Source organism: Sander vitreus, chromosome 18, assembly GCF_031162955.1.
Source record: "Sander vitreus isolate 19-12246 chromosome 18, sanVit1, whole genome shotgun sequence".
NCBI classification, from domain to species: domain Eukaryota; kingdom Metazoa; phylum Chordata; class Actinopteri; order Perciformes; family Percidae; genus Sander; species Sander vitreus.
In genome coordinates, this window is record NC_135872.1 from 9,883,896 (window position 1) to 9,908,753 (window position 24,858).

The following is a 24,858-nucleotide window of genomic DNA, read 5'->3' on the forward strand; positions in this document are numbered from 1 at the left end:
CCTCTCCTGTATCGTTTGATTAAGAGACTGTCAAATCCAGCTGCCTCGTCTCCGCATCAGGTCCTCTAGAGGTACCGTCAGGGATCATTTGGGTACAGTATTTGCCTACTTCCTGCGTGTGTTTCTGTGGGTTTTGATACCGCTGAGTGTTTGGATATATTTTATATCTACATATCTTGTTTGGGGATGCTTGTGGTTTGCCTGCACCAGTATTGTGTCTCAGCAGTTTATGTCTCTTTGGAGCATGTTAGCTAACCTCTGTCTCACGTCTCTACTTATTAGCCTGTGCTGGTCTGGCCTATTTCTTCTGCCTTGTTCAAGTATGTATCATGTTGCTTTATGTTACAGTTTTAGCAGCACTTAAAACCCCTGGGAAATGATGTCACTTAGGAAATAGGCCTACTTCCTGTACAATTGTGTGACAAGCAGGTTAGGGTGTGGCCTTTGGGAGATCCTGTTGAATATTGTTTGAACAGACAGCTGTGGGAATAGACAGCAGAGTTGATACTTGGAAAGGAAATGCACCTGGGTCTTATTTCAAGAGATCTGTGTCAGGCAGCTGGAATTGTCATTTACAGATTTCACAGAGAAAGGGAGCATTAATTTAAGACTTACATATAAATACCCATGATGCAAAGGTATCCTTGTCCATCACATGGTTACATAATGTAGAAGTTAACATATCCATCCTTTTCTCTTGTTATTTCCATTGCTTTGAAGCACAATGCTCAGTTAGTGCTCAGTGAAGTAGGAGGACAGGGCTTCTCAGGGACCGAGGCTTGAACAGCAAGAAGGGCTGTTGCAACTTTAAAAGTCTCATCTTTATGCCTGCCAGCGACTGATGTTCCTCACTCAGGGAGCAAATTGAGTTTGCATGCCTTGATGACTCATTAACATTGCCTTTGCAGCACTTCGCCAATGCCCCTGTGCATTCATACATATTCCATTTTTAGTAGTTTATGTAGAGGAATTGATTTGGTATAATGTCAGTGGCAGGTCTTTTTTTCTCCTCGACTGATTTGAAATCGTTTGTGTTTTTCATTGCATGCATGCAGTAGTTATTAATAGCTTATCGTCACGGAGCTGTGAAAATGTTTATTTATATATTTTTATTTATTAGGGAGCCATAATTGACACTGGAAACATACACTTTTTAACACAGACCATTTACATATATGCATTTGAAAATAGCTTATTAATTATTATAATGTGCAATGTGTTAAATGGACTGAAAGACTGCCCAAACATCATTTCAACTATAATGAGCAGTTAGCAAGATTATCAGCTGTTAATTTGCCACGCTCTTTAAATATGATGCTTTTGAGCACAAATCTCAGTCATGCATGCTCACATTGGCCACTGCAGCACCAATCGGCATACAGTACGTACAATAATGTAAGGGGATTTCCAGTTTGGCTGTTGTTAAATGGTCAAAGGACAGCAACAAATTATGTTTAATCTGTTGACTGCACTGTAATAGCTTTGATGTCATTGTGTTTTTTGGAATTTGTTAAAAGTTAATTCTATCTAAGTCTATTTCGACTCATGTATTAAACCTTAACACTGCTTCTCCAAACCCCTGCACGTCGTTAATGACTATTAAAACTAGGTGCTGCAAATATAAAATGAAGCAGAATCCCGCAAATGTGTGGCCTGCACTATTTCTTGAAATATTTTATTCAGAGGCTGATTTTGGTTGATGGTGGGAGAGGAATTTGAAGTGAGTGGTGTGGTCATCCAGTCAGGTGTAGGAATGGTTGCTGTTGAAGTCTAAGTGAGGGAGAAAACTGTCAATCATCTAATCTGCAGCCCACTTAAAAACGATGTATGTCTCAAGATAATTCATCCATGGTGTTGCCAGATCAAAATAAGTGAAGCAGAAATTCAGTCTCCTGTCTAGTTTGCATTGCTTTGGACAGATCACGTTTAATAACACGTTATCCAGTAGTTTTACATGAAGTGAGTGCTGAACCATTTGCTTAGTCAGCAATTGACAATTTTAATGATTGTTTTTTAAGGAATTTAGCAAAGTAAGTAAAGTGAATTGCAACTTGGGCTTTGGAAACTTATGGGCATGATTTGTCTTTCTTTTTTCTTTCTTTCTTTTTTTCTTAATTGAGTAATTGAGTAAAGACTGATAGCTTATTTGAAAAATGAAATGATTTACTTTTATTTACACACTACACTGAGTACTTTTTTTCTAATTAGACTTTTACTGAGATAAAGTTATACCATTTCAGCAGGGGATTTCTGCAGAGTAAGACATTTTTGCGCCGTGTTTCTTCTCTCATTGTACACATGCTCCCATGCTCACCCATTACATCCTCTCCTTGTGTTTTTCTCCCCAAGGATACCAGAGGGTCAGGCAGAAGCCGGGTCCCTCGCTGCAGGGAGACTGCGCTCCCTGGAGGACCAGCTAACCAGAGCCAAACAGAAGATCCACAGCTTCCAGAAACTCACTGGAGATGGTAAGCAGGGCAGGGCCATGTAAAGGTTTGCAGGGAAGGATTTGGCACAGAGCTGGGAAAGGATTGATTTTGAATGTCCGCACCAGTCTTGACTATATATGGTGGAAACCAGTCAACGTCTCATGTGAGCTTACACCTGCAGCGAGAATCTCAGACGTGTCCGGCGTTAAACCTGCTGTAGCTCAGGAGCGATGACGGCAGAGCTGTGCCGTCGGATGGGCAGGGTTATTTGTGTATTTGCCACTCTAAGCAGTGGTCAGAGGGGCATGAAAGCTGTCAAGTGAGCGGGGAAAAGTGTGAATGAAGTGGAAGCCGCCCGATGGCAGAATGGGAGAGGAGAGAAAAGACAGACAGACAGAGAGAAAATAAAGGACATGTGAGCGTAGAGGGCAGCAAGGGGTCAGCCTTTCCATCTTGCCGCAGGGGAGGAAAAAGCTAAAAATACCCTCCACCCAGGGAGAGAGTGAGGAGAAAAGAGAGAGTGCAACATAGGAAGGTAGAAGAAAAGAGATTTTCCCTCACCACCACCTCCTCCTTCTTGACGCTTGAGGCTGTCCTTCCCGTTCCTGGATTGTTTAGTTTTTTGTTTCTCTCCGCAGAAACCAGAGCAGTCAGCTGTGTTATCCATGTGGGTTACCTCACATTGTTTGGCTCAGTTGGGGTATAGAGTTCCTTCCTGTTGGTAGAACTGTGTGGGAAAAGACATGAGAGAGGGCCACGACGCACAAAATAAAGTGATCAAGTGCTCCTTATTTAGGTCAAAGCAACACCAAGGGACAAAGAATAAAAGAAGAATATTTTAATGGTTATATTCCGAAAGCTTGGTTTGTGCCATTAGCCTGTTTAGACTCATGTAATCTAATGCTCAAACATTCCTTAAGACCTGGCATCCTTTCCTATCTCTGCCTCCCCCCCCCCCAGGCCCAGGGCCCACTCAGGAGGAACTGCGGAGGACGGTGGAGAACGGTGTTAAGGAGTTCTGGTACTTTGTTCGCAGCGAGGTGAAGAAATTGGCCAACGCCGAGCTCAGCGAGAGGCAGAAGTACGCCGACACGCTCCTGCAGGACCTGGGACACCAGGAGAGGTTAGTATGTAGTTTCTTCAAAGTGGAAATGTCAGGGTGTCCTCTAGCTCACCCAGTAAGAGCGTGTGCCCCATGTTGGCTGAGTCCTGCAGCGGCCCGGGTTCGAATCCGACCTGCGGCCTTTTGCTGCTTGTCATCCCCCATCTCTCTCCCCCTTTCCTGTCTATCCACCGTCACTATAACAAAGGAAAAAGCCCCAAAAAATTATCTTAAAGTGGTGATGTCAAAATGTTCCAAATTGTAAGAAAGCCATTACATATGTGGCTGACTGTTGTTATTGGGGCAGTGTCTCAATGAATTACACTGTCACACGAAGGAGGTTGAAGCAGACCTGGCTGACGGGGCTTTTCTGTGTGGAGTTTGCATGTTCTTCTTATGTTTGTCACGGTTTCCTCCCCAAGTAAAAAGTCATGCACATTTGGTGAATTTGAAACTCAAACATGCCCATAGATGTGAGTGTGATTGTTTGTTTTTCTTCTCTGTGTGTTGTTTCTTCAACTTAACACACTCCCATCAAGTATTGGGACTCTTATTCCTTCAGGATTTTACCTTTTGGTAAATGTAAACCCTACCGATGTTCTCACACATCACTAATATCTAGGTCTGTGACTCCATTAGCCTATCTAACTGATATTACTGAGCAATCAGCTGGCCCACCTGGTATATACAGGCCTGGGTATTGAACCTCAATACTTAATTGGTGTCGACCAAAAAGCAATCGTAGATTATCGAACTGTCAAGTACCAAAAGTTGACATTCGATGTTTGATTACATTTTTTATTTCGTTTACTTTACTTCTTCCTTGCATTTAGACAAATGTAACATTTAGGAACTTTGGCTACTTTGAGGTAAGTAAGTATTAGTATTGAAACTCAGGTATTGCATCAGCAATAGGTTTGAAACATTTATAAGAGTAGGCCTACCAGCCCTTTTTATAAATTGGGTGTTCCTACATCCTTCTGATGATGATTTCAAAGTAAAACTGAAAGCTTGACACTTCACACTTGCCAGTTATGAGTGTCTCAGAACCTGAATGGAAAAGGCAGATTGAATTGACAAAGAATGAACCATTTTGATAACTGATTCATTATTTAAGTAACTTTTACAGGCTGGAGAAAACGACAGAAAGTGTCCAAAGTTTCAGTTCAAACGTAATTAAAACGAAAACTCTGTACAGTGTGTCTACTGCAAAATCAAACTAGCTTACCACAATAATAGCCCAACGTCAATGCTTCAGCATCTCAACAGAAAACATTGACTCTAACTTTTTCCTCCATTCCACGAAGCGGACCCGACAAAAGTAAATCACAGAGTCGTATGGACGATGAAACTACACCAAACACAACAACTACAAAAATATGTAGCCAACTTGTTGACTATCCCTTTGGAAAAACAGCTGATTGTTGCGCACCACTCTCTCTCACTCTCTCTCTTCACAGAGAAACAGCTGATCAACGATCTACTAGCACAAGTGTAACAGAGCTGTGTGACATTGTAATCAAATATATGAATGAAAATAGGTTGAGTATAACTAATATTTACATATAGGCCTATATAAAGATCAGTCTCAGGTTGAAACTTGTAGTTCTGAAAGTTAAGTTGCACAACTTAAGGTCATGTTTATGTATGTTTAATGTATTCCTTAGTGTGAGGTTGTTATTGCATTTCAGAAAATGTTTTCTTTAGAAACAATGTAATATGGCACTTAAATGCACTTAATGTTTAGTTTTTTGAGAGATGATATTGTAAGCAATGTAAAAATGTAGCTTTTTCCAAAAATTAAACCAAACTATTGTTTATTATTGCTCTTCAATAAAACAAAAGTATTTCTTATCCGATTACTCGATTAAGCGATGGAATAATCAGTAGAATACTCAATTACTAAAATAATCGATAGCTGCAGCCCTAGTTGGCGGTGCTCATGGCTCTGCCTACTCATGATGTCAAAAGTTGACGCTTTTGACAGGAGAACTTGAAAGCAGCACTGGCAGTGGTTGCTGAGAAACAAAGGGCAAAGGTCATAGATACACTCTCTCTGTCATGTGGATGGCTTCCACACAGCTGAATGAAGAAAGGCCCGATGTTACTTAGCCAAGGTGTTCATTGTAATCCTGCTGAAGTGGCTTACAGGGCCCATTGTTTAGTCATTGCTACCTAAGCAGCTTTCCAAAGACTGATTCCTCACCCTATACACACAGGCATGCATGTACACACACACATACAGTCACAGACTTTCATATGCATTCACTCTACATCTAAGCCCCCCTGCTTTGTTTCTATGTGCTGAAGGCAAAGGCTGGGAGAGCCAGCACAGATAGGGGCAGAGGTGGAAAGAGCAATGAAACGTTTGACTCGTATAAATGCACGGCTTCCTCATTTAAATTCTGCTCAGGAAGTGGGTAAGGTCCTTGTCTGTTATACTTCCCAAGTAAAAGAGAAATGTAGTACATTAAAAAAAAGTATGCAATTACTTACCTGCTCTCCCAATGAAAATCATCGCTGCGTTATGAAGAGCTGTTAGTTTCAGAGACAGCTGAAATGAAACGCCGTAAAAGTTTGCAGAAATCACAACAAATTGAAGTTCAAATGTCGGAAACGGGAAATCAACACCTCTGCATCACAAAAGAGTGCATCACCATACTGGTGCCTGTGTATCAGTAACATATACTGTAGTAAACCGCCACATCACAGTGTATCTTGATACCAAGTCTCAGTTAAAAATGACCTGAAAAAATCTTATTGAGTTTCAAAGTTAGAAGGTACTTGAAGCACTCAGGAAAAAAGTTTTAAACATCTACGTATATTTCCATGACAACTGGTCAAATTCCATCTGCTGATGGAGATTATGCGTTGTGGTTGAAAGCTCTAGAAGAGGTAACAAATGGACAATGAGGAGAGATTATTATTCTTATTATAATTTTTAACTCCACTTTAAATCTGCTATTGATTATTTTCATTATTGATTAGTGTGCTGATTATTTTTCCGATTAATAATTTAGTCTATACCATTCCCAGAGCTAATGGTGATGTTTTCAAATATCTTAATATATAATTGTATCCAACCAAAAGTCCAAAGCTATATATTATGCTGAAAGCAGTGAATCTTTGCCAGTTTTACTTGAAAAAATGACTTAAACGACTAATTAAAAATCCTAAGTGTTACAAATTCCTTTTTTGTTCATCAATTAATCGACAATCATTGCAGCTCTAATTACTCTTTAACTTGCTCTCTACTATGTAATAGTATCTAATACTCTAATCTAATCTATAAACTAAGTAAAGCATATTACGAATGAAATATTGAATTTTGGGCAGAGAAAAGTGACTGTGTAGATAATAATTACAACATGTTTGAGATATTTAGGGATGTATTTATAAATTGTATTACACAGAACTGTACATGCTGCAAAGAAATGCAATGTGTAGCCTGAACTTGTATCACTGTATCTTTAGAAAATAAAGGTCTCACTAAAAACCCAAAATTGAAACTGAAATCAATAAACTAACATGATCAACTTAAACATATTTGCAGTAATTTGTATACCTAACCCAAAGAAGAGAAACACAAAGAAAACTTAAGAAGAATCACCTCCCAAAAGTATGATAGACATAAACTGTGTAACAATTCAATCTAAGGGTGAATCCCAAAAACCCAAAATAGTGTAAAACACTGATCATTGATGCAACAGGATGGACAGGACACTATGGCTGAAACTGTTGTGTTGGAGGGGAAACAAGGAATGATGGGAAATCAACCCATTTTAAGGGCTCAGTGTCAAATAGGGTAAACTCACTGTTCAGTTCCCACCAAATGGCTCACTTTGTGTCATAGAAGAGCTTGCTATGGGCCTATAGGCCAGTGAAAGAGTATCATTTCTCTTCCCTCCCTTCTGCCTATCCTCTGGCTTACCTGGCCTGGTGATATTCATGCTGTAATGTAAGCCTGAAACCTTGTAAAAGCTCTCTCGTTGGTGCAGCATCAGTACTCAGAAAAGCTGTGCTCTGCTGCCAAGCCCAGCGGCTGCAGCCAATCAGAAGCACTGGGGAAGCCCACAAGCTTCACACATTTAAACACACATAAGAGCATACACCCCCCCGATGCATAGGGACATCACGGCGGTGTGGTGTACCCCTGTCTTGCTGCCAAATTCCTCAGGGCTTGTCTGTCGATTCCTTCTTGTTAAGTTTTGCGGCCAATCAGGTTAGCTTTTCCTTCCCACAGAGAGTTGGTGATTGCTCCCCCGTGCGTTTCTGGAAGAGAGTTTGACATCCGTGCACACATTGTGGTTCCAGCTTCAAAATGGGACAATGAGTAATGATACTGTCTTATTTGTAGAAAAATGCACTATTCACCCTGCCACACTGCTGAAATGGGACATGTTGCATTTATGTGTGTGTGTGTGTGTGTGTGTGTGTGTGTGTGTGTGTCTTTGCATGCACTACTGAATATATGCAAAATAACTTTCAGTCACACAGGATGTGACTGATTTAGGTCAAAGAAGTGAGTAATAAATGAAGCTTGCTAGTGTGTGTGTGTGTGAGTGTGTGATGTGTTTATATCTCCCCTTAGCTGCAAGAATCAGAGCTCTTGGGCATGTTTGTAAGTGGATGGTCACAATAGTTGGCGGTGTGTGACATGGCACAAATTCGCTGTCAGAGGCTTTGCAGATGGCAGACTTAATCCAAAAACGAGCTAAACAACCAGAAAGACGTTGTTGTCATCAGTCAGCTTGACACAACAACACTTGAAACATTCTGAAACCATGATGAGCCTCTGTAATGTTAAACACACCAACTATTAACATATGCTGTCTAGTGGATGTTCTATCTAAAGCCCTACGTCATGTTGTAGGGACTTTTGTAGGCGAAGGGTTTGGTCTCGCAATCTTCCTGCTGGAGAACACAGTCACATGATTCGGTAGTTTGCTATCATCTGGCTGTACGTTTTGTTGAGGAGAATTTCTGTGCAGAGTAAGTAAGTAAGCATCCTATCTGGACTAAAAGTAAGGTCACAGACAAGATATGCAAGTATGTAATGCGACATGTATAAAATATGCAAGTTCACTTAGTCAAGCTCATGTTGACAAAACTCGTCTGCATATTTAAGTAGGGGTGGGCAGTATTGATATGGACAGTATACGTCTTTTTATATTTTCATATAGATATATCGTGCTATTGTAAATTGTCTTTCTATAAACAGTTTAGAAACTGGCTGTTTTTGTTTGATCCAGTGAACTAGATAACTGAAAAATTCAGTAACTGTACGTCATCACGTTGATGCATAAATCCTGTAAAACAATCCTGCTGATTGATTTGCTCTATGTTCTAGTTGGTACAACTAGCAAATATTTTCATTATTTTGTAGCCGATCTGAAATGGACACCTGGAAAACATACCTGAGCACAACATTAATATATTAGTTAAAAAAAAAAAAGAAAAAAGACCCGATCTGAAAGGAGCAGGAGGCAGCGTGAACCAGACACGATCAAAAATGCAGTTGACCCAAACAGAGCCAAATAGAGAAAGAAGATCCAGGTCCCTGATCGGGTCTACCAGGAACTAGTCTCGCATTGCCAGACCTTCTCCACAGCGCTGCAGAGGAAGGTCTGGCAAGTGAACACAACATTCCTGGATAGGAGAAAACTGCAACTTCCGACAGCACCGGAACTATCCCGTAAATGAAACGTCGTTGATATGGACTAACAGGAACTGACTGGATCTGTAAGTCAAACAAGTTTTAACTGCGTCATGACCATGAACTTGTTGTTGAATCATTGCCACACATTTAAAATGGCTGCTATCATGGGAATGAAGCGCTTTACAAAGCAAGACATGACAGAGTTGTCGATGGGTTATTTAAGGACATTTGCACGTTGTATTACAAACGTTAAAACATTCCCAACAGAGTTTGTAGCAATCAGTGTCTCTGTTCAGCTCATTATAATACATACATAATTAAAGTTTTGAAATGTGTATGTGTCTGCAGGTCCATCATGACAGACTTGTACTACCTCAGCCAGGCAGACGGAGTGGGCGAGTGGAGAATAAAGGAAGCTAAAGACCTGTCGGATCTGGTCCAGAACAGAATCACCTACCTACAGGTATCTACAGACCCACCTGCTGCTCAGCCAACTGGCCTTGCACTCTCGCACTCACACACAGTGTCATATACACACCTACATGTACACACAAATACACGGTAAGCATTTATACGAATGGGTCTCTCACAGGTACGACTGCGTATATGCGTTTTTTAGGACATCTTTCACACTTGCTTGTCTCATTTGCACCATCCATAACTGTCGGCATCAGTTTCCACGAGGAGCAGGTGAGGGGGTGTGATAGCAGACTGTCTCAGCAGTCGGATCTGACAAGCAGAATTCCTGTTGCTTGTCAGCAGTTTAGTGACACACACAAACACAGACACACATACAGATTTGCAAAATGACAGATCGGCAGACACACATATGCAGAAATGCAAAAAACGTCTACACTGTACAAAGACAGACACACACATATTTACTCAGGCTGAGGTAGATGCAGATATGCATAGAGCTACACACACAACCTGGGACCCATGACACATCCAATCAACCCCAGCAGCTCTGCTCCCCTCCCCCATCTCTGGTGCTGCTAGGTTCCCGGGTGGGGTGGTGCGCCGCGGCACCGGGCCCTGCAGCATTAATGAGCCGGTGTGTTTGATGAAGAGGACCCAGTCAGTCTGGCTGGGCGGAGACGGCACCACTAACAGCTGCTGTCACCACCGCTGAGGGATCACACCGCTCCACCAGCTGCCGTCACTAATTCATCACACACACACACCGAGTCGTGCACAGATGGATTCACCCACACCTACGCAAGCAATTGCGGCACACACACACACAACGCACAGCCACAAGATTGATGCACACACTCTTATGCAGTGAGTTGCCCTGTGTGTGTGTGTGTGTGTGTGTGTGTGTGTGTGTGTGTGTGCGTTGCTTTCTCTCTCACATACACTCACACATCTATATGTACACACAGTGACAGACTCCACCCTCCTATCATGCTGTCTTTGCCACCCGCACCAGCCTCTCCCTTCAGTGCTGGTTTGACTAACTCCATCTCTGCGTCTGCTCCATCTGTCCACTCACAACATTCGGTGATCATGGCTGGCTTCTTCAGATGTATTTCTGTTGGACACGCTTTTCATCTATTTTTGCACTGTGAGCCTTTATATGCTGGTTATAATTGGTAGTGACAAAAATCGTGTTTTTTTTTTTTTTTCAATCTTTTCCGTTTCTGCACTGCATTTCCTAAAGATCACAATGTCACTCAACAAACGTGTCCAGTACCTTAAAGTTATAATCCTTAAAGCAGCTATAATCAGTATTTTTATATTGTGTGTGAAGAGGATGGTCAAATTTATGAACTCTTAGAGAATTATCAGCTGACTCAGGCAGTTCCCCTCAGCTCTACAACGTTACTGTTTTTGTTCAGTCTCACTGCTGTCAGGGACCTTAGGTGTTGCAGCAACTCGAATTCCGCTACAGCGAGAGGAGAGGCTCCACTACTTTCTTAGTGCGCTAGCTAATTCTTGTGAATGATGAACAGAGAGAGAGCAAGGGCAAGGGGGATGAAACAAACAGAAATGTCATATTTCAATCAAGCTTTCTACATTGTTTTTCACTGTTTGGGCTTTGACTGGTGCTCTTTTAATCACGTCATCTTGTTGCACCCTCTTTTTCTGCAGTATAATGGAATCAAAGCCACCTTCTGCTTATCTCGATGAACCAATAACCACATAATGGTACAGGATGGAAAGTATTCTTTTGCCTATCTTTTACGATACATTTGGATGGAAACCTGACTAGTGTTGTGTTTACAGCTTGTTAAAAATAGTTTTTGGAGCTTTAAGATTTTAGTCCTGGTTGATTTGGCGACACCGGTGGTTACTGAGGGTATGACGCATTTGAAAAGTCTAGAAAAATACTTGAGTATCAGACTTACTGGCAACTTACTTGTTATATAACAGTAAGGTTACAACAGTTGATACAAAGGATGGGTGTTTAAAATACATTCATATTAAAGCATAGGCCTTACTAAATGCAAAGTTCGTGTTGATAATACACATCCCAGAGTTCCATTTGAAGCTGATCTGCCGAGAGAAATGAGAGAGTGAAATGTGGAGTGAAAGCATTCAACACACACAGGCAACATTGTGGCACAGTAAAAGTGTGAACCTATGATCAAATGTTGTCTTCTGCATTTAAATGCGTGCATTGCACTGGCTTTTGTTTTCCACATCTTGTCCAGTGCGCATCCTTTTCTGTGAATCCCTTGTGTGTAGGTACACAATTTGAATCCAATAGTGGGAAAGATGAGCTCAGCAAAAATTAACTATACAAAGAGGCAATTACAGAATGCAAAACATTAAATGGATATTGCTGAGAAACATTGCCATCAGTAATAGTACCAAAACTGTTTCCCAAAATATATTTTTTTCTGAAAACATAAAAACTGATGAAAAATGTCTTCTTGAGATGATAACATTTGAGTTTTTTCTCGGTGGACCTCTTTGTCAGCTCAATCACTGTGGATGTAAGTACTCACTATGCTTGTGCCGATTGGTGATCAGATAAATATCGATTGAAGAGATGATTGGCGATTGTTTTTTGTTTTTTTTCAACGCCTATATTAAAGCAATTTGAACTAGCTTACTATCTGCGCCCTACTGTTCATTTAGAGAGGTTTCTGGTGAGCTGTAAGTCCGCTCACTGAGCCACATTATTCACCAGGAGTGATGGGTGAATTTTAAATCCTAAATGTTAATTATAAACCTGTTTTCCATCTCTTTTCCGTGGATCGGACATCTGATGGGCTATGCTTCTTTCAGACAGTAACTACTAAGTTAGAGCAGCTAACATTAATGATTGAATTTCCCCGGTGTGGAGCTTTGCCTCCCACACGGCAAATAAACTACAGCTATTACATGTAAAATTATCAATATGCTGTAGGAGGCAGAGAAATAGCTAACATTTGACACACCGATCAACAGAGAGTAGGAGAGTGAATGAGAGAAGCCATCACTAACTGCTAAACTTAAGCACCTAACAGAGCTAATAACGTGTAAACAACTGTGGGATTAGCGAGAAAGTCGCTAAAAGCGGGAGAGAGCTGTGAGTGTTTGAGTGAACTAGACGCTATCAGCAACACAGAAGCATCGTCAAACGCAAATGTAGCAATACAGCTGCTTGTCAGCCAGGCCGGTGTAGCATATGAATAATGTTGTGTCCAATTACGTGTTCAATGTAGCCAGCCTGTCAGACTGGGGATCAGATCGCATATCAGCGATCTCGAGTAACCATGATTGGATGATTTGAAAATATAAGCGACCGCCCACGCCTAGTACTCACGCTAACTACCTGCTCCTTCTAAATGACACACTGTTGCTTCTTAAAGCAAAAAAAAAGTGTCACAACACTACAGGTGGTTTTCCTCTAAAGGCCTCCATTAAGGAAAATGCAGAGACTTTAATGAGCTGGATATTGTGTAGATCTGCTGGCAACAGAGTAACAAAATGTAGTGGAGTTTTACTTCAGATATCTTCAAGTGTGCACAGCTTCTTTTCATCTTCCACTCTGTTTTTTGGAATATGGACATCACAGTGGATAATTACCTGAGCTTGACATACTATTTATCTTATCCAGTTGTTCTCAGCCATATTTCCTACATAAACAATATCACTGTGGTTTCTCTGAACTGAATCACTCTGCAACGGCCTCTATGTTTGACACTTGAAAAGCTCACCATTTAAACAGGCACTTAACATACAGTACAGAGCGGTACTCAGATACTGCCTTTGTGCACGCATCTGCCGTCATTATCCTTGAACCGAGTCTCTCAGTGTTTCGGAGTCATTCCAGCCTCATCACTATCAACCAGGGATCTAATGGTGGCCTCTACGCCACATGGCTCATGCCACATATTGATCTAGATGTAGATTATTAGCACAGTAACGTAGCTTACACCTATGGAGCTAGTAATGAACCGGCATCCTGTAACTCCAGGGAAATACCTGTGTGGTTTGTTGTCAGCTCCATGGCTGCTGTACTCTGCTAGCTGGTGGGTGCCGCGCGGCCTGATTACTGTGAACCATCCACAGCTGCAGCAGCCTAATGAGGAAAACACTCTCATCAGCCCGTAATTGCTGTTTAGGAAGCTGGTTGGCACAAGCGTTGCAGATTCGATCAGACCGGCTGCCGAGCAAATCACAAACCGCCCGGCGACACATCGACAACACAGCATGTGTGACTCTGTTGGTTTCCCTGTTTTTTTATGGAAAAAAGAGAAGTCCTTGTTTCTTCCCCCCAGCGCCTCTTATTTGGTATTCCTTCCCTCAGAGTGTGTATGATATTGAAGCTAATTTATGAGATGAGGAATGAGAGTGAGACAGGGAATAAAAGAGAGAGTAGGAAAAGGAGGAGGGGGGGGGAAGTATCAGAGCATAAGAACATAGAGAGAGAGAGAGAAAGGGGGGAGAGGGGAAAATAATGAGAATGAGAGTAAGAAAAAGACGGGGAAAAGAACAGGAAGCAAAAAGGGGCAGTGAATGAGAGAATGCAAGAACAACAAAAGGGAGATAAAGGAGGAAGAGATATTAAAGGATGAGGATGGTGATTTTCTTTATTTATCTTATTGAGAGTTAGTCCCATCCCTCAATAATCTCTCCCCCCCCATCCTCATTGGCACTCAGCCCCAAGCCCATTAGTTCCTACTGACAACTTAAATCTTAAAAAGCTGGTCACAAATCCTTTTTTTTTGCTGTGGCTTAGTAATTTCTAGTAAATGTTACTCAAACAGGCTTTGTCTACCAAGACAATACTTGTTACCATAAAATGTAAAAATATAGAACATCACCAGTTTTATCCTTTAACTATTAACCGAGGCAAACCGAGAAAAAGAGTGAACAGGTATACAATTAGTCCGGAATGGAGTGTGAGACAGACAGGCAAAAGGAACAAAGAAAACAATATCAGTCATGTGTTATTACAAGTCAGAGAGCAGGGCTTTGAGCGATACAAGAAGGTCAAGCAATAAAAAGTGTTGAAACATTCCTTTCTCTTTTCCTCCCAGAACCCCCCAGACTGCAGTAAGGCGAGGAAGCTGGTGTGTAACATTAATAAGGGCTGTGGTTATGGCTGCCAGCTCCACCATGTTGTCTACTGCTTCATGATCGCTTATGGCACCCAACGCACGCTCATCCTGGAGTCCCACAACTGGCGCTACGCCCCCGGCGGCTGGGAGACCGTCTTCCTGCCTGTCAGTAACACCTGCACCGACCGCTCTGGGGCCACCACTGGACACTGGTCAGGTAGGTACACACACCCCCACACACACACACACACACACACACATACCAGCACCATTGTGAGCTGCACACAGCCTCACATAGCCTCAGTGCTGCCTGCAAATGACTGTGATTGGTTGCTTAATAATCAAATAACCCTGGCTGTTTTTTGGTCTATCTCTGCTAAAAGATAGGGTCTGCCAGACCTCTCTTTTGTGCTGCTACAGCGAAAACAAAGTGTGAATTCCCTGGCTAAGCACGACTGTGCAATTCCTGTTAAAGCACTTTGGCAGCCAATGTAGCAGCAGCAAGTTACTGTTCAAAGGTTTCATTGCCAAGAAATCCTGTGACTTGATTTCAGTAAACAGCCTGCTCCTCTGACCTATAGGAAATTGTGTTGTCCATTAATTGTTAACTCCCTGCACAGTTTTGATTCATCATTTCCTGTACACTGAGAATATCTATCGTGGACTGTCCACAACAGCAAATGTATGGAGTCTTAATCTGAGAAAGACTGCATCCATTTCTCTTGCAGCCCCAGGTCGTTGCATAGACCGTCTTAAGGGCCTCATATTTTCACATTAAAAGCTTGTCTTGTGCAACCTAAACATTTCCCTGCCGAAAATCGACTTTGACATCAACATTTAATCTAGCATTCAATGAGAAATCTGTGCTTGCCTTAATGCTTGGAAGTGAAAATCTAGTTGAACTGACAGCCCCCTGAGCAACTACTCTACTCTTGAGCAATTGTTGTGTATGAATCAATCAAATATCTTGAGTATTAAGCCATAAATATAACATTTTTGTATTTATTTTTTTATTAAGGAAGGTCAGTGGGGGCCCCAAAGGAGTGTGAACATCTATTCAGGGTCTTGGCATGTAATCAGCCTTCAAACCGTACTTCCTGGTTTCTATTTCACGTTCTCACCGGTATCTGTAGCAACACCCCTACACCAACACAGCCTTGTGATGTTTGTCAGAGGGCTACTGCAGCCTTGATGAATCTTGAAACAGGGGACCTCTTGGTGAGCCAGGCTTGGGAGGGGATTTTGAATTCTACTGATTTTGGTGATTCCCTGACTTAACACTGAATTAAGATGGTGAACATGATATTATACATTATACCTGCAAAACATCAGCATGTCAGCATTTTCATTTAGAGCAGCATGCTGACAATGAAATTGAGCTCAAAGCACCGCTGTACCTCCTCAAGTACAGCCTCACAGAGCTACTAGCGTGGCTCTAGACCTTTTTTTCTTGTTATTTATGTGTGTTATTAGAATTCTGCGCCAGTCGCTGACTGTCCATAATGAACGCCATGTTGAAGCATAAGGTAGTTCATATGTATACCTGGTACCAGAATACGTTAGACGGAAGATCGATGTGCTTGTTTGGGGGGCTTGTTTGCACAAGCAGCAGAATCATTTACGAATGAGATTACATATAGGATGAGTCAAAATTGTGATTTTGATATGGTTAATGGATAATCCTAAAGTATGGGTGTGTTTGCCTCTGTTAAGATGAGAAAAACCAAAGCATTTGTTAATGAGAATCAGTGATGATTTGGAGGTTGTACTATGAGACTGTGCCTGCACTTCTCTCATTGCTTTCTTGTTCTCATCACTGTATCCTTTCAGCTCTATATTGTTCTCCTATCACTTCATTTGACTTGTGCTCTCCCTTCTTATCTCCTGCTCTCCTAGCGCGTTCCCTTTCTTATTCTCATGCCTTTCATGTGTCCTTTTCCACTATCTAATGTCTTTCTCTGGTGTCTGTCCTACAAACAGCCTCCTATAGATCCATAAATGCCATCTGGCTGCTTGCAGCAAATTCACTACAAACGCCACTCCCCAGGCCTTTTGGCATTCTGAATTTGTATACTTATCAAGTCTTGTAATTTGCAGAGGCAGTATTTTCTTTTGACCAAGCCAGCTAACTAGCTAGGCATAGCTAATGTAAGCCTATTGGGTACTTGGCTGCGCCTGTGGGCATGCCTGTTTTTGTTAACAGTGCAAGCAATAACATTCCTTGGGGCACTGGACCAGAAGGGATGCTAAAACCTTGGATTAATAAGTAGATATGCATTGAATATTTCTCAGCAGATGCCAGCCCAGTACAATTAAAGCATTTGAATGTACTAAACTTTTCTAATTGTGTTAATCCTGAAACCTTATCTCTGCTTTATCATTTTGTGTTAAATGCCACCAATCCTGGTGGTCATCTTCAATTAGAAATGTGATGAGCATACTGCTTTTAGTTATCTATACTTAGCAATTATTTGTATTGTGTGCCTAACCTTGTGGGAAATTGACATAGTTAGTATTTTATGTCGCAGCCGTACCAGATTACCACCTTTCCTCATTTATCTTTACAAGGTCAGCCCACTTCCTTCTGAGTGTTTCCCCTAGGATGCGAGTCATTTATAGACAGAGAGAGGAAGCATGATATATGCATCTGTGACAGGGTATTTCTGTCTTGAAAACATATAGCTTGGGGGGGAAATCAAAGATAGTTATAACGTCTTTATGGGACCTGCTGATTTTCTTCCCTCCAATGGGAAGTGGGAAAAACAAAACATTACAAGAAAATCCACATTAAAGTAATCATACAAGGTACCCCTCTATGATTTGCTTTGTGCCAGAAGAAGATAATAATTGAGCAGAGAAAACAAGTGACGGTACCAGTCAAACGTTTGGACACGCTTTCCCATTCAAGTGAATGAGAAAAAGTATACCTGTTATTAGATTATCATCATATAATTAGAATATTGATACAAATTGGTCTCACCCAGTGGCCTGTCCCTCTTTAAGGGCTGAACATTATTTGAATTTCTTTTACTAGTACAGATACAACACTCAAGTTTCACTTCTTATTAGATTACGATGATGTAATGGAAATATTGATAAAGGTTGACCCATGTTGTCTCTCTCTTGGGATTAGAAACTGGATACTTGTGCTACAAGCAGCTGTACAAAACCTTTGCCAGATTAAAACAGTCTAAAATTGGCAAAAATCTGGTTTTAGTTTGGAGCTATGACTACAAATATAATCAGACCTTCAATAGCAGTTTTTAACACTTGGCATTTTTAGATTCTCGGCGCTCAGACACATTTCTCTAAGTACCAAAGAAAGTAATGGTGGGTTTCAGAACCAGCCCTTCTGTCTATTAACCCACTGGTGCATGTTGCTGTTTTACTACTTTTACGTTCAATGGACAGCATGAGAGAGCTTAACACCATCTTGCAGGCCTGGTATAACAGACTCAATTCTGAACACACAAAGGGGAAACCAGTCTTCTTGTGGAACAATGGTTCGTTGATCAAAGAGCTAATTTGCCAAAGAGAGTGTATTCCTTTGAGGTTCTCTGTAAAGATAGTACTGCCTTATGAGTGAGTCAGAGCAGCAGGAGAAACATAATGTTCCCTGCCATGTAAAAACTGGAACAAGAGTTTTCGAAGTTCATAAACTCTGTTTCAAATGTATTATGAATGGAGGGGCATTTTGTGTGTTGATGGTGTCACTCTTGGTTCTCTGGTTTCATAGCTATGTTAATCTTATGAAATATTTATGAGGTTTAGTATACATCATAGGCTTAAAATACAGTGTAGGAATTTTGTGTCAGTGCAGACCCATATGCGTTCATATCGCATGCAGAAACCATATGCAGATGCTTTGGAGTTGTGATGCAATTTAAAAGAGCTTTGTGATCTAATTAAGTAGCTGTGGGAAGCAGACATACTGCACTCTGTACATTGTGCCAAGAAGTGCAGGCCTCAAAATATGCCCATTCCCCCTTATGTGAATCATGCCAATTTTGTTATATAAGCAAAGACAGGCCTGGGAATATTTTTTCTGTTCAATATTTAATGCTTCCACCAATTTATATTCAGTTCATGCTCAGGCATACACACACATAAATTGAAGCCTCTGTTTCTGTCCTTGTTTTTTTATGTACCCTTTCTGTGAAAGGCCATTTTTAATGACTCATTATGCCATTTATTTGGAAGTGTATTGTGGATGTGTTTGCAGCTGTATTAGGGCCTGTCTGTGGCAGTTAGGGAAGCCACTTTAGTCTGACAGAACACGGACCTCAAACTCATTTTTGCATAATCAGGGTTTTACACACACACACACACACACACACACACACACACACACACACACACACACACACATATACACACACACACACACAAACACACGGACAAAAAACTCTTCAGGTTTTAAGACTGAAAGAGAGTGAAGGTTTTGTCTGCCAGGCATATCCCTTCTGGTGCGATGAGATTAGCTGGGGCTCTTTGTGTGTGTTTGTGTCTTTGTGTGTGTGTGAATGTGGATTTCTTTATATATATATATATTTTTTTTTTTGGGATCCGCTTTAGTTGCCGTTGTTGGCTCACCTTTTTTCCTTCTGTTCACAAGACCCTGTACATATGCATTTTCATGTAGTATTCTGTTGGTAGGTACATACTGTACAAATTGCATGCTTGTAAGTGTGTGTGTTTTCCACCTTTTATTTACACATGCAGGTGTGCATCATGTACATGCATGTGTTTTTGTGAATGGACAGTTGGCCTTGATGTGCATGGAGGTCTGGCAGTGCAGGGGGGCTTTCTTCTGCCCAGAGATGTGACCTTTGTAATCAGCTCTGCTCAACTCTCTGCCCAGGGCTTCTGCCAAGCAGGACTCAGCCTGAAGGGGCCAATTCCAGACCACCAGCCCCTTCCCCCTCAAACCCCTCCAATCCAGGTCCTTCCATCAGCCCCTGGCCCTACAATGCCTCAATAGAAAGGAGCTTGCCTTGGCCTTTAAGCAAGGACAGGCAAAGAGCAGCTGTCAATCACAAAAGCTAGACTCACATGGGGTTGGGGGATTTGGATTCATGCTGGAACGAGAATAGGAATGAATATAATAGGGCTGAAGAATAATGCTGAAATATCTCACTGCATCACATCATATTTTATTTTGACAGAGTAACATAATTTATAGTAGCTATTTCAGTAAAACAAAAAGACACTGAAAGGCTCAGCAAACCCACAGATGTAAATCAGTTTTGTCTGTTATTTGACAGGAAGCTATACTATCAACTTGGTCATGTCTCCAAACTCCATATACTTAAAATAGAAAACAATAAAAGGTGCAAGGTTTTTACCTGAACAGGTTAATCGGTAAAAATGAGTCAAATGAGTTACCGATACAAGGTCTGAAGCCAAGTCAGTCAAGTCAGTTTCTTTTACACAGCTTAAAAAAAGGGCTTTACAATCTGTACATCATGCCATACCCTCTACCCTTAGAACCTCAGTTTTGATAAGGAAGACCCTTAAACAGGTTTTTAACTTGAGTAGTGCTGAAATGTTTAGCCAATCTGTAGAAAATGAATCTGCCACCTCGTTTTGATAATCCATTAATCACTTAATGCCAAACATTAGCTGGTTTCAGCTTTTGAAAAGTGAGCGTTTGCTGCCGGACAAAACAAGCACTTTGAAGACATTACTTTGGGCTCTGGGAAACTGTGATGAACATTTTTCTGTAGTTTCTGATATCTTAAATTAAATTATTTATGAATAGAAACTATGTTTGCGTGAATGATAATAAACATAATCATTCGTTACAGCCCTATTCTTGAGCTGTGCTGTCAAATATGTTGAATAGGTGTTGAATATCGAGTGTAAACTCAACATGCTCCTCTTTGGACCATCCAGGAGAGGCCCACGATAAGGACGTCCAGGTTGTGGAGTTGCCTATCGTGGACAGTCTCCACCCTCGGCCCCCCTACCTGCCCCTGGCGATCCCTGAGGACCTGGCCCCGCGTCTTCACCGTCTGCACGGCGACCCCTCCGTCTGGTGGGTTTCCCAGTTTGTCAAGTACCTGGTGCGCCCACAGACATGGCTGGAGAAGGAGATCCAGCAGACCACCGCCAAGCTGGGCTTCAAACACCCCATCATCGGGTAAGGACACTCAGCTATCACTTCTCTTTGTGTGTGTGTGTGTGTGTGTGTGTGTGTGTGTGTGTGTGGCTTTGTTTTCACCTTTTTCTGTGGTTATAAACACTTCAATAATAATGAGTTTGTTACTATAGCATATCTCTACATTAAAGTGTAGAAAGTGCTTCACAATCAAAGCAAACAGAAGGCATAGGAAGAATAAAACAAAGACATAGCCATAAGGGCTGTGGTGGAATACAAACACTGCTCTGGGTGAGGTTAATATGAGGTTAATACAATAGTATTTAAAGTAACTTAATTTGATGGTGGTGTTTTGTTTGGCTAATTTTCTACCTTTATTTATCCTTGGAAGGTTTTCATTACTTCCCTCCTTTACACTCATGCAGCTCCTATTCATGCAAATCGACTCGATTAAAAGAAATTTCATCACTCTTTACTCATCACTCTGTTTTTCCTAATAGCATTGGTATGATATGTCTGATTCTGCCTTGTTTTATATTTTAACGTCCCCATGAGGGTTTTCATTCTCTTGTCCAATCCAAGTCTTTAAAGCTACATTGTGTAAGAATTTCTCCCATCTAGCAGTGAAATTGTATATGACAACCAACTGAATATTACTTTCTCTTTGGTCTTGTTGCTTTGCCAGTCGCGTTGTCGTTTTAATTCTCTTTTTAACTTATTTGGCGACTCAGTTAGATGTCCTCGGGAATAGGCGCAATCCTCCATTTTCAACAGGCTTTCAAATCTGCCGGCAGTAGCAAGTAATCTTCTCCCCCTCCCTCCCTGGCATTCATCACGGCCCCACTGAGTGTAAAAGCGTGAAAGGCGGAGGTATGTCCCACTTTGGCTAATGTATTTTAAAGATGGAGGTGCAACCTGGCTGCCGTCATTTGCGCGAGTCGCTCCTATGTATTCTGAATGATTCTGAATGGCAGATTCTACGCGTACAAGAATACTTTGATTAGTTGGCGGAAGTAATTACACGTGAATGAGCACGTATTTGTGAAAGAACAAAGGTTTTTTTGCTAAGAATCAACTAAAAAAATTACACAATGGAGCTTTAAATGCTGAAGACCTCCTGATCTGATATTGTTGCTAAAGCAATTAAATAGCTGAAAAGTAAAAGCATTTCTGACAGATTTTAAAATCAGTAAAACTGAACAAGACGAGGCAAGAGAAGCTTATAACAGAGTTAATGGCCGCATTAAAAATGAATAGCCTGGCAGCTTTTCTTTTATCGTCAGTATTTTTTGTTGATAAAAAGGATAATTCTGGCTATAGTCTATATTTTTCTTATTGTCAACAAATTCCATCAAAAGACCAGAAACAACAATGACTATCCCACTAATAATTATTGTCTGTGTGGTTAAAGCCTGATATATCTTATTCCTTTGTGCCACAGAGCTCCATTGTTGTCCAAAGCCTATTAACATCACATATGTAAATGAGCCTCACTGTTGCAATGACAAACATGTTCCTTTATTACAAGGAACATGGGCACTGTAGTTTATTTTGAGTTGACCCCACATACACTGTCCTGGTGCCATAAATACTCACTGTTATTAATCCTCTGCTGAAAATAGTCCCAAGAAATACACAATTTACTCCTGTTTGAATAATGTTCTCTAAAAGTTACAGTGCCCAGCTGTTTTAGGAAATTATTTAGCCTTTTTATTAAATTAAATATATATATATATATATATATATATATATTTGAGACCTATTTTTATAGTAGTGACGAATAGGCATGAGTGCCACAGACAGGGAGAGAAGTCAAAAGGTATTGTACACGACTAACATGGTACAATACATGGTTGGTTTTAGAGATGTTCCGATACCGATACTGCCTAAAACGCTGGCATCGGTATTGGGAAGTATTGGAGTTAATGGACCGATCCGATATCACGTAATAAAGCCCTAAAGAAAATCTACGTCAAAGTAGTTTATTTATGTTCTTTTTCCGTTTTAACTGACTGTCAAACTGCAGAATAAAAGAAAGTTCTGTGGCATTCATGTTTCCCAAAGAGTTTAACCTGAGCCAGACCGACAACAAAGATAGAAATAATATCACATCCATACATGGATAGTAGTATACAGTTTAAAACATAATAAAATATATGACACACTGGTATCGGATCGGTACTCTGTAACGGCCGATACGCAAGTTCAGGTATCGGAATCGGTATCGGAAAGCAAAAAATGGTATTGGACCATCTCTAGTTGGTTTTGGTCTTTAAAAACAAGATTGCAGCCATGCTCACGGCTCTAGACACAGTGGTGCTTAGGGCCCTATCTTGCACCCAGCGCAGCGCTGCGCAAAGCCCAACGCAAGGGTCTTTGACGCAGTTGTCAATTTCCCGCCCAGCGCCCATGTCGTTTAAATAGCAAATGCACCTGCGCCCATCTTTGCGCCCATGGCCATGCTGGTCTTACACAAAGGTGTGTTCAGGTGAATTCTTTGCGTATTGCTATCTTGAGGCAGCGGAAAGTGATCGCGCCATTGACCAACAAAAACCTGGTCTAAAGTCAATGGCGCAGCATTTCATTATTATTATTTTAACAGCAAATTAGTAAAATGTGCCTAGGCTCGTGCACAGCGCGCGCACACTATGCTTGTTACACACACACAGGGAAGTGCAGCAGTACACAAACATGCAAAAGATTACAAATAAAAATATTACGGTGCAAATCTGCCATCATAATAGCAATGCGCCAAGGTACAAATGCGCCTGATTGGTTTATTGCATGTTACGCCGAAAACACACCTTTGAATTAATGATGACACTAAGTACAACGCTTTTGACCCTTTTTTTCGCCGTCAAACTAGCAAAAGTGGATTTGGACACACCCTAAACGCACCTGCGCCATGCACTTCACGTCGTGCACTTAGATCGTTAAAATAGGGCCCTTAGAGCTAAATGCTAAACCTTAGCATGCTTTTTTTTAGCAGGTTAACCATGTTCACCATCTTTCTGTTTTATGTGTCTCCACATTCCAACACAATGCTCCTCAGTGCCCTGATATCTGACACAACCCAGATATTACTTTTGGCATAAATGGCGCAGATGAGCCGATACCAACCGTTCCAAATGTGCCATTTTCAGGTCTGATTTCAGTCTTTGAGATCATCCTGGCTTTGATTGTGACTACTGTACTTAGTATTGTGCTGTTTCCAGAGATTGAAACTATCTTGGGACTTCTAATGGTCCAGTGTCCATTATTGGAAAGTATTTATCAGTGTGAGGCGCTCAGTTCCCATGAGGGCCACCCCTTGTGGGAATGTATTCATTCACAATACCGTAAGCCACTTTTGATAGCAACTTCTAAGAAATGGGTTGTTCATGTCAGGCATTCAGTAAATGAACATTCATGTGCTGTCTGCCAGCCACTTTTGTCTCATAAATAACTCAGTTGTTTTAACCTACTTGGTCTAGCAGATTGAGGGGATTTACCATATTAGGACAATGCACGTGATGACTGGTAAGCTGCCAGTCATGGGAAAGTATATGCAATGACTTTAAGATACTTTGCTGAGATTGTCTAAAGTTTCTGCACCGCCCCATGAGGCTGACTCCACCCGCCTGGTAAAGTAAGTAGTTTAAAACAAACGCTAAGAGTTATGTTCTATAGTTTGTGAAGTCAGCCTGGTTTAGTTCTGTCATCCCCTTCATAACTCTCCCATCCATATGCTCATAGTCTCTGTGCCAGCTTCTCGCCCTTCAACTCCTCTTTTCCCACCGTCTTCTTTATGTTTCGCTGCAAGCGATCGTCACCGTTCTTCCTCACTTTTACTGTCCTGCTCTGCTTAGTTCTCACTCCCTCTTGTTACACGCTCATTTTTTCTCTGTCTCTCTCTCTCTTTCCTCAGATGCTCTTCTCTTTGGTTTTTACCTGTATGCCTTTCATCACCCCAGCAGCTGTCGTCTCTTTCTCCCAGCCCCCTTGACTCTCCTCCCCCTTTTTTTCCCTAATTTTTTTCTTTTCTGTGACTCATCCCAACTTTTTCAATCTTTCAACTCATTTGCGATCGT

The 24,858-nt window shown here is 41.3% G+C and overlaps 1 protein-coding gene across 1 annotated transcript in view; it reads left to right on the forward strand.

Annotated features, from left to right (window-relative positions):
• Window positions 1–24,858, forward strand: part of fut8b (fucosyltransferase 8b (alpha (1,6) fucosyltransferase)) — a 92,048-nt gene that overhangs the window by 61,015 nt on the left and 6,175 nt on the right. The window contains exons 3-7 of the mRNA XM_078274901.1: window positions 2,350–2,468; window positions 3,390–3,552; window positions 9,539–9,653; window positions 14,668–14,905; window positions 20,584–20,830. Of these exons, the coding sequence (XP_078131027.1) occupies window positions 2,350–2,468; window positions 3,390–3,552; window positions 9,539–9,653; window positions 14,668–14,905; window positions 20,584–20,830 (882 nt within the window). The remainder of the gene's footprint in view (window positions 1–2,349; window positions 2,469–3,389; window positions 3,553–9,538; window positions 9,654–14,667; window positions 14,906–20,583; window positions 20,831–24,858) is intronic.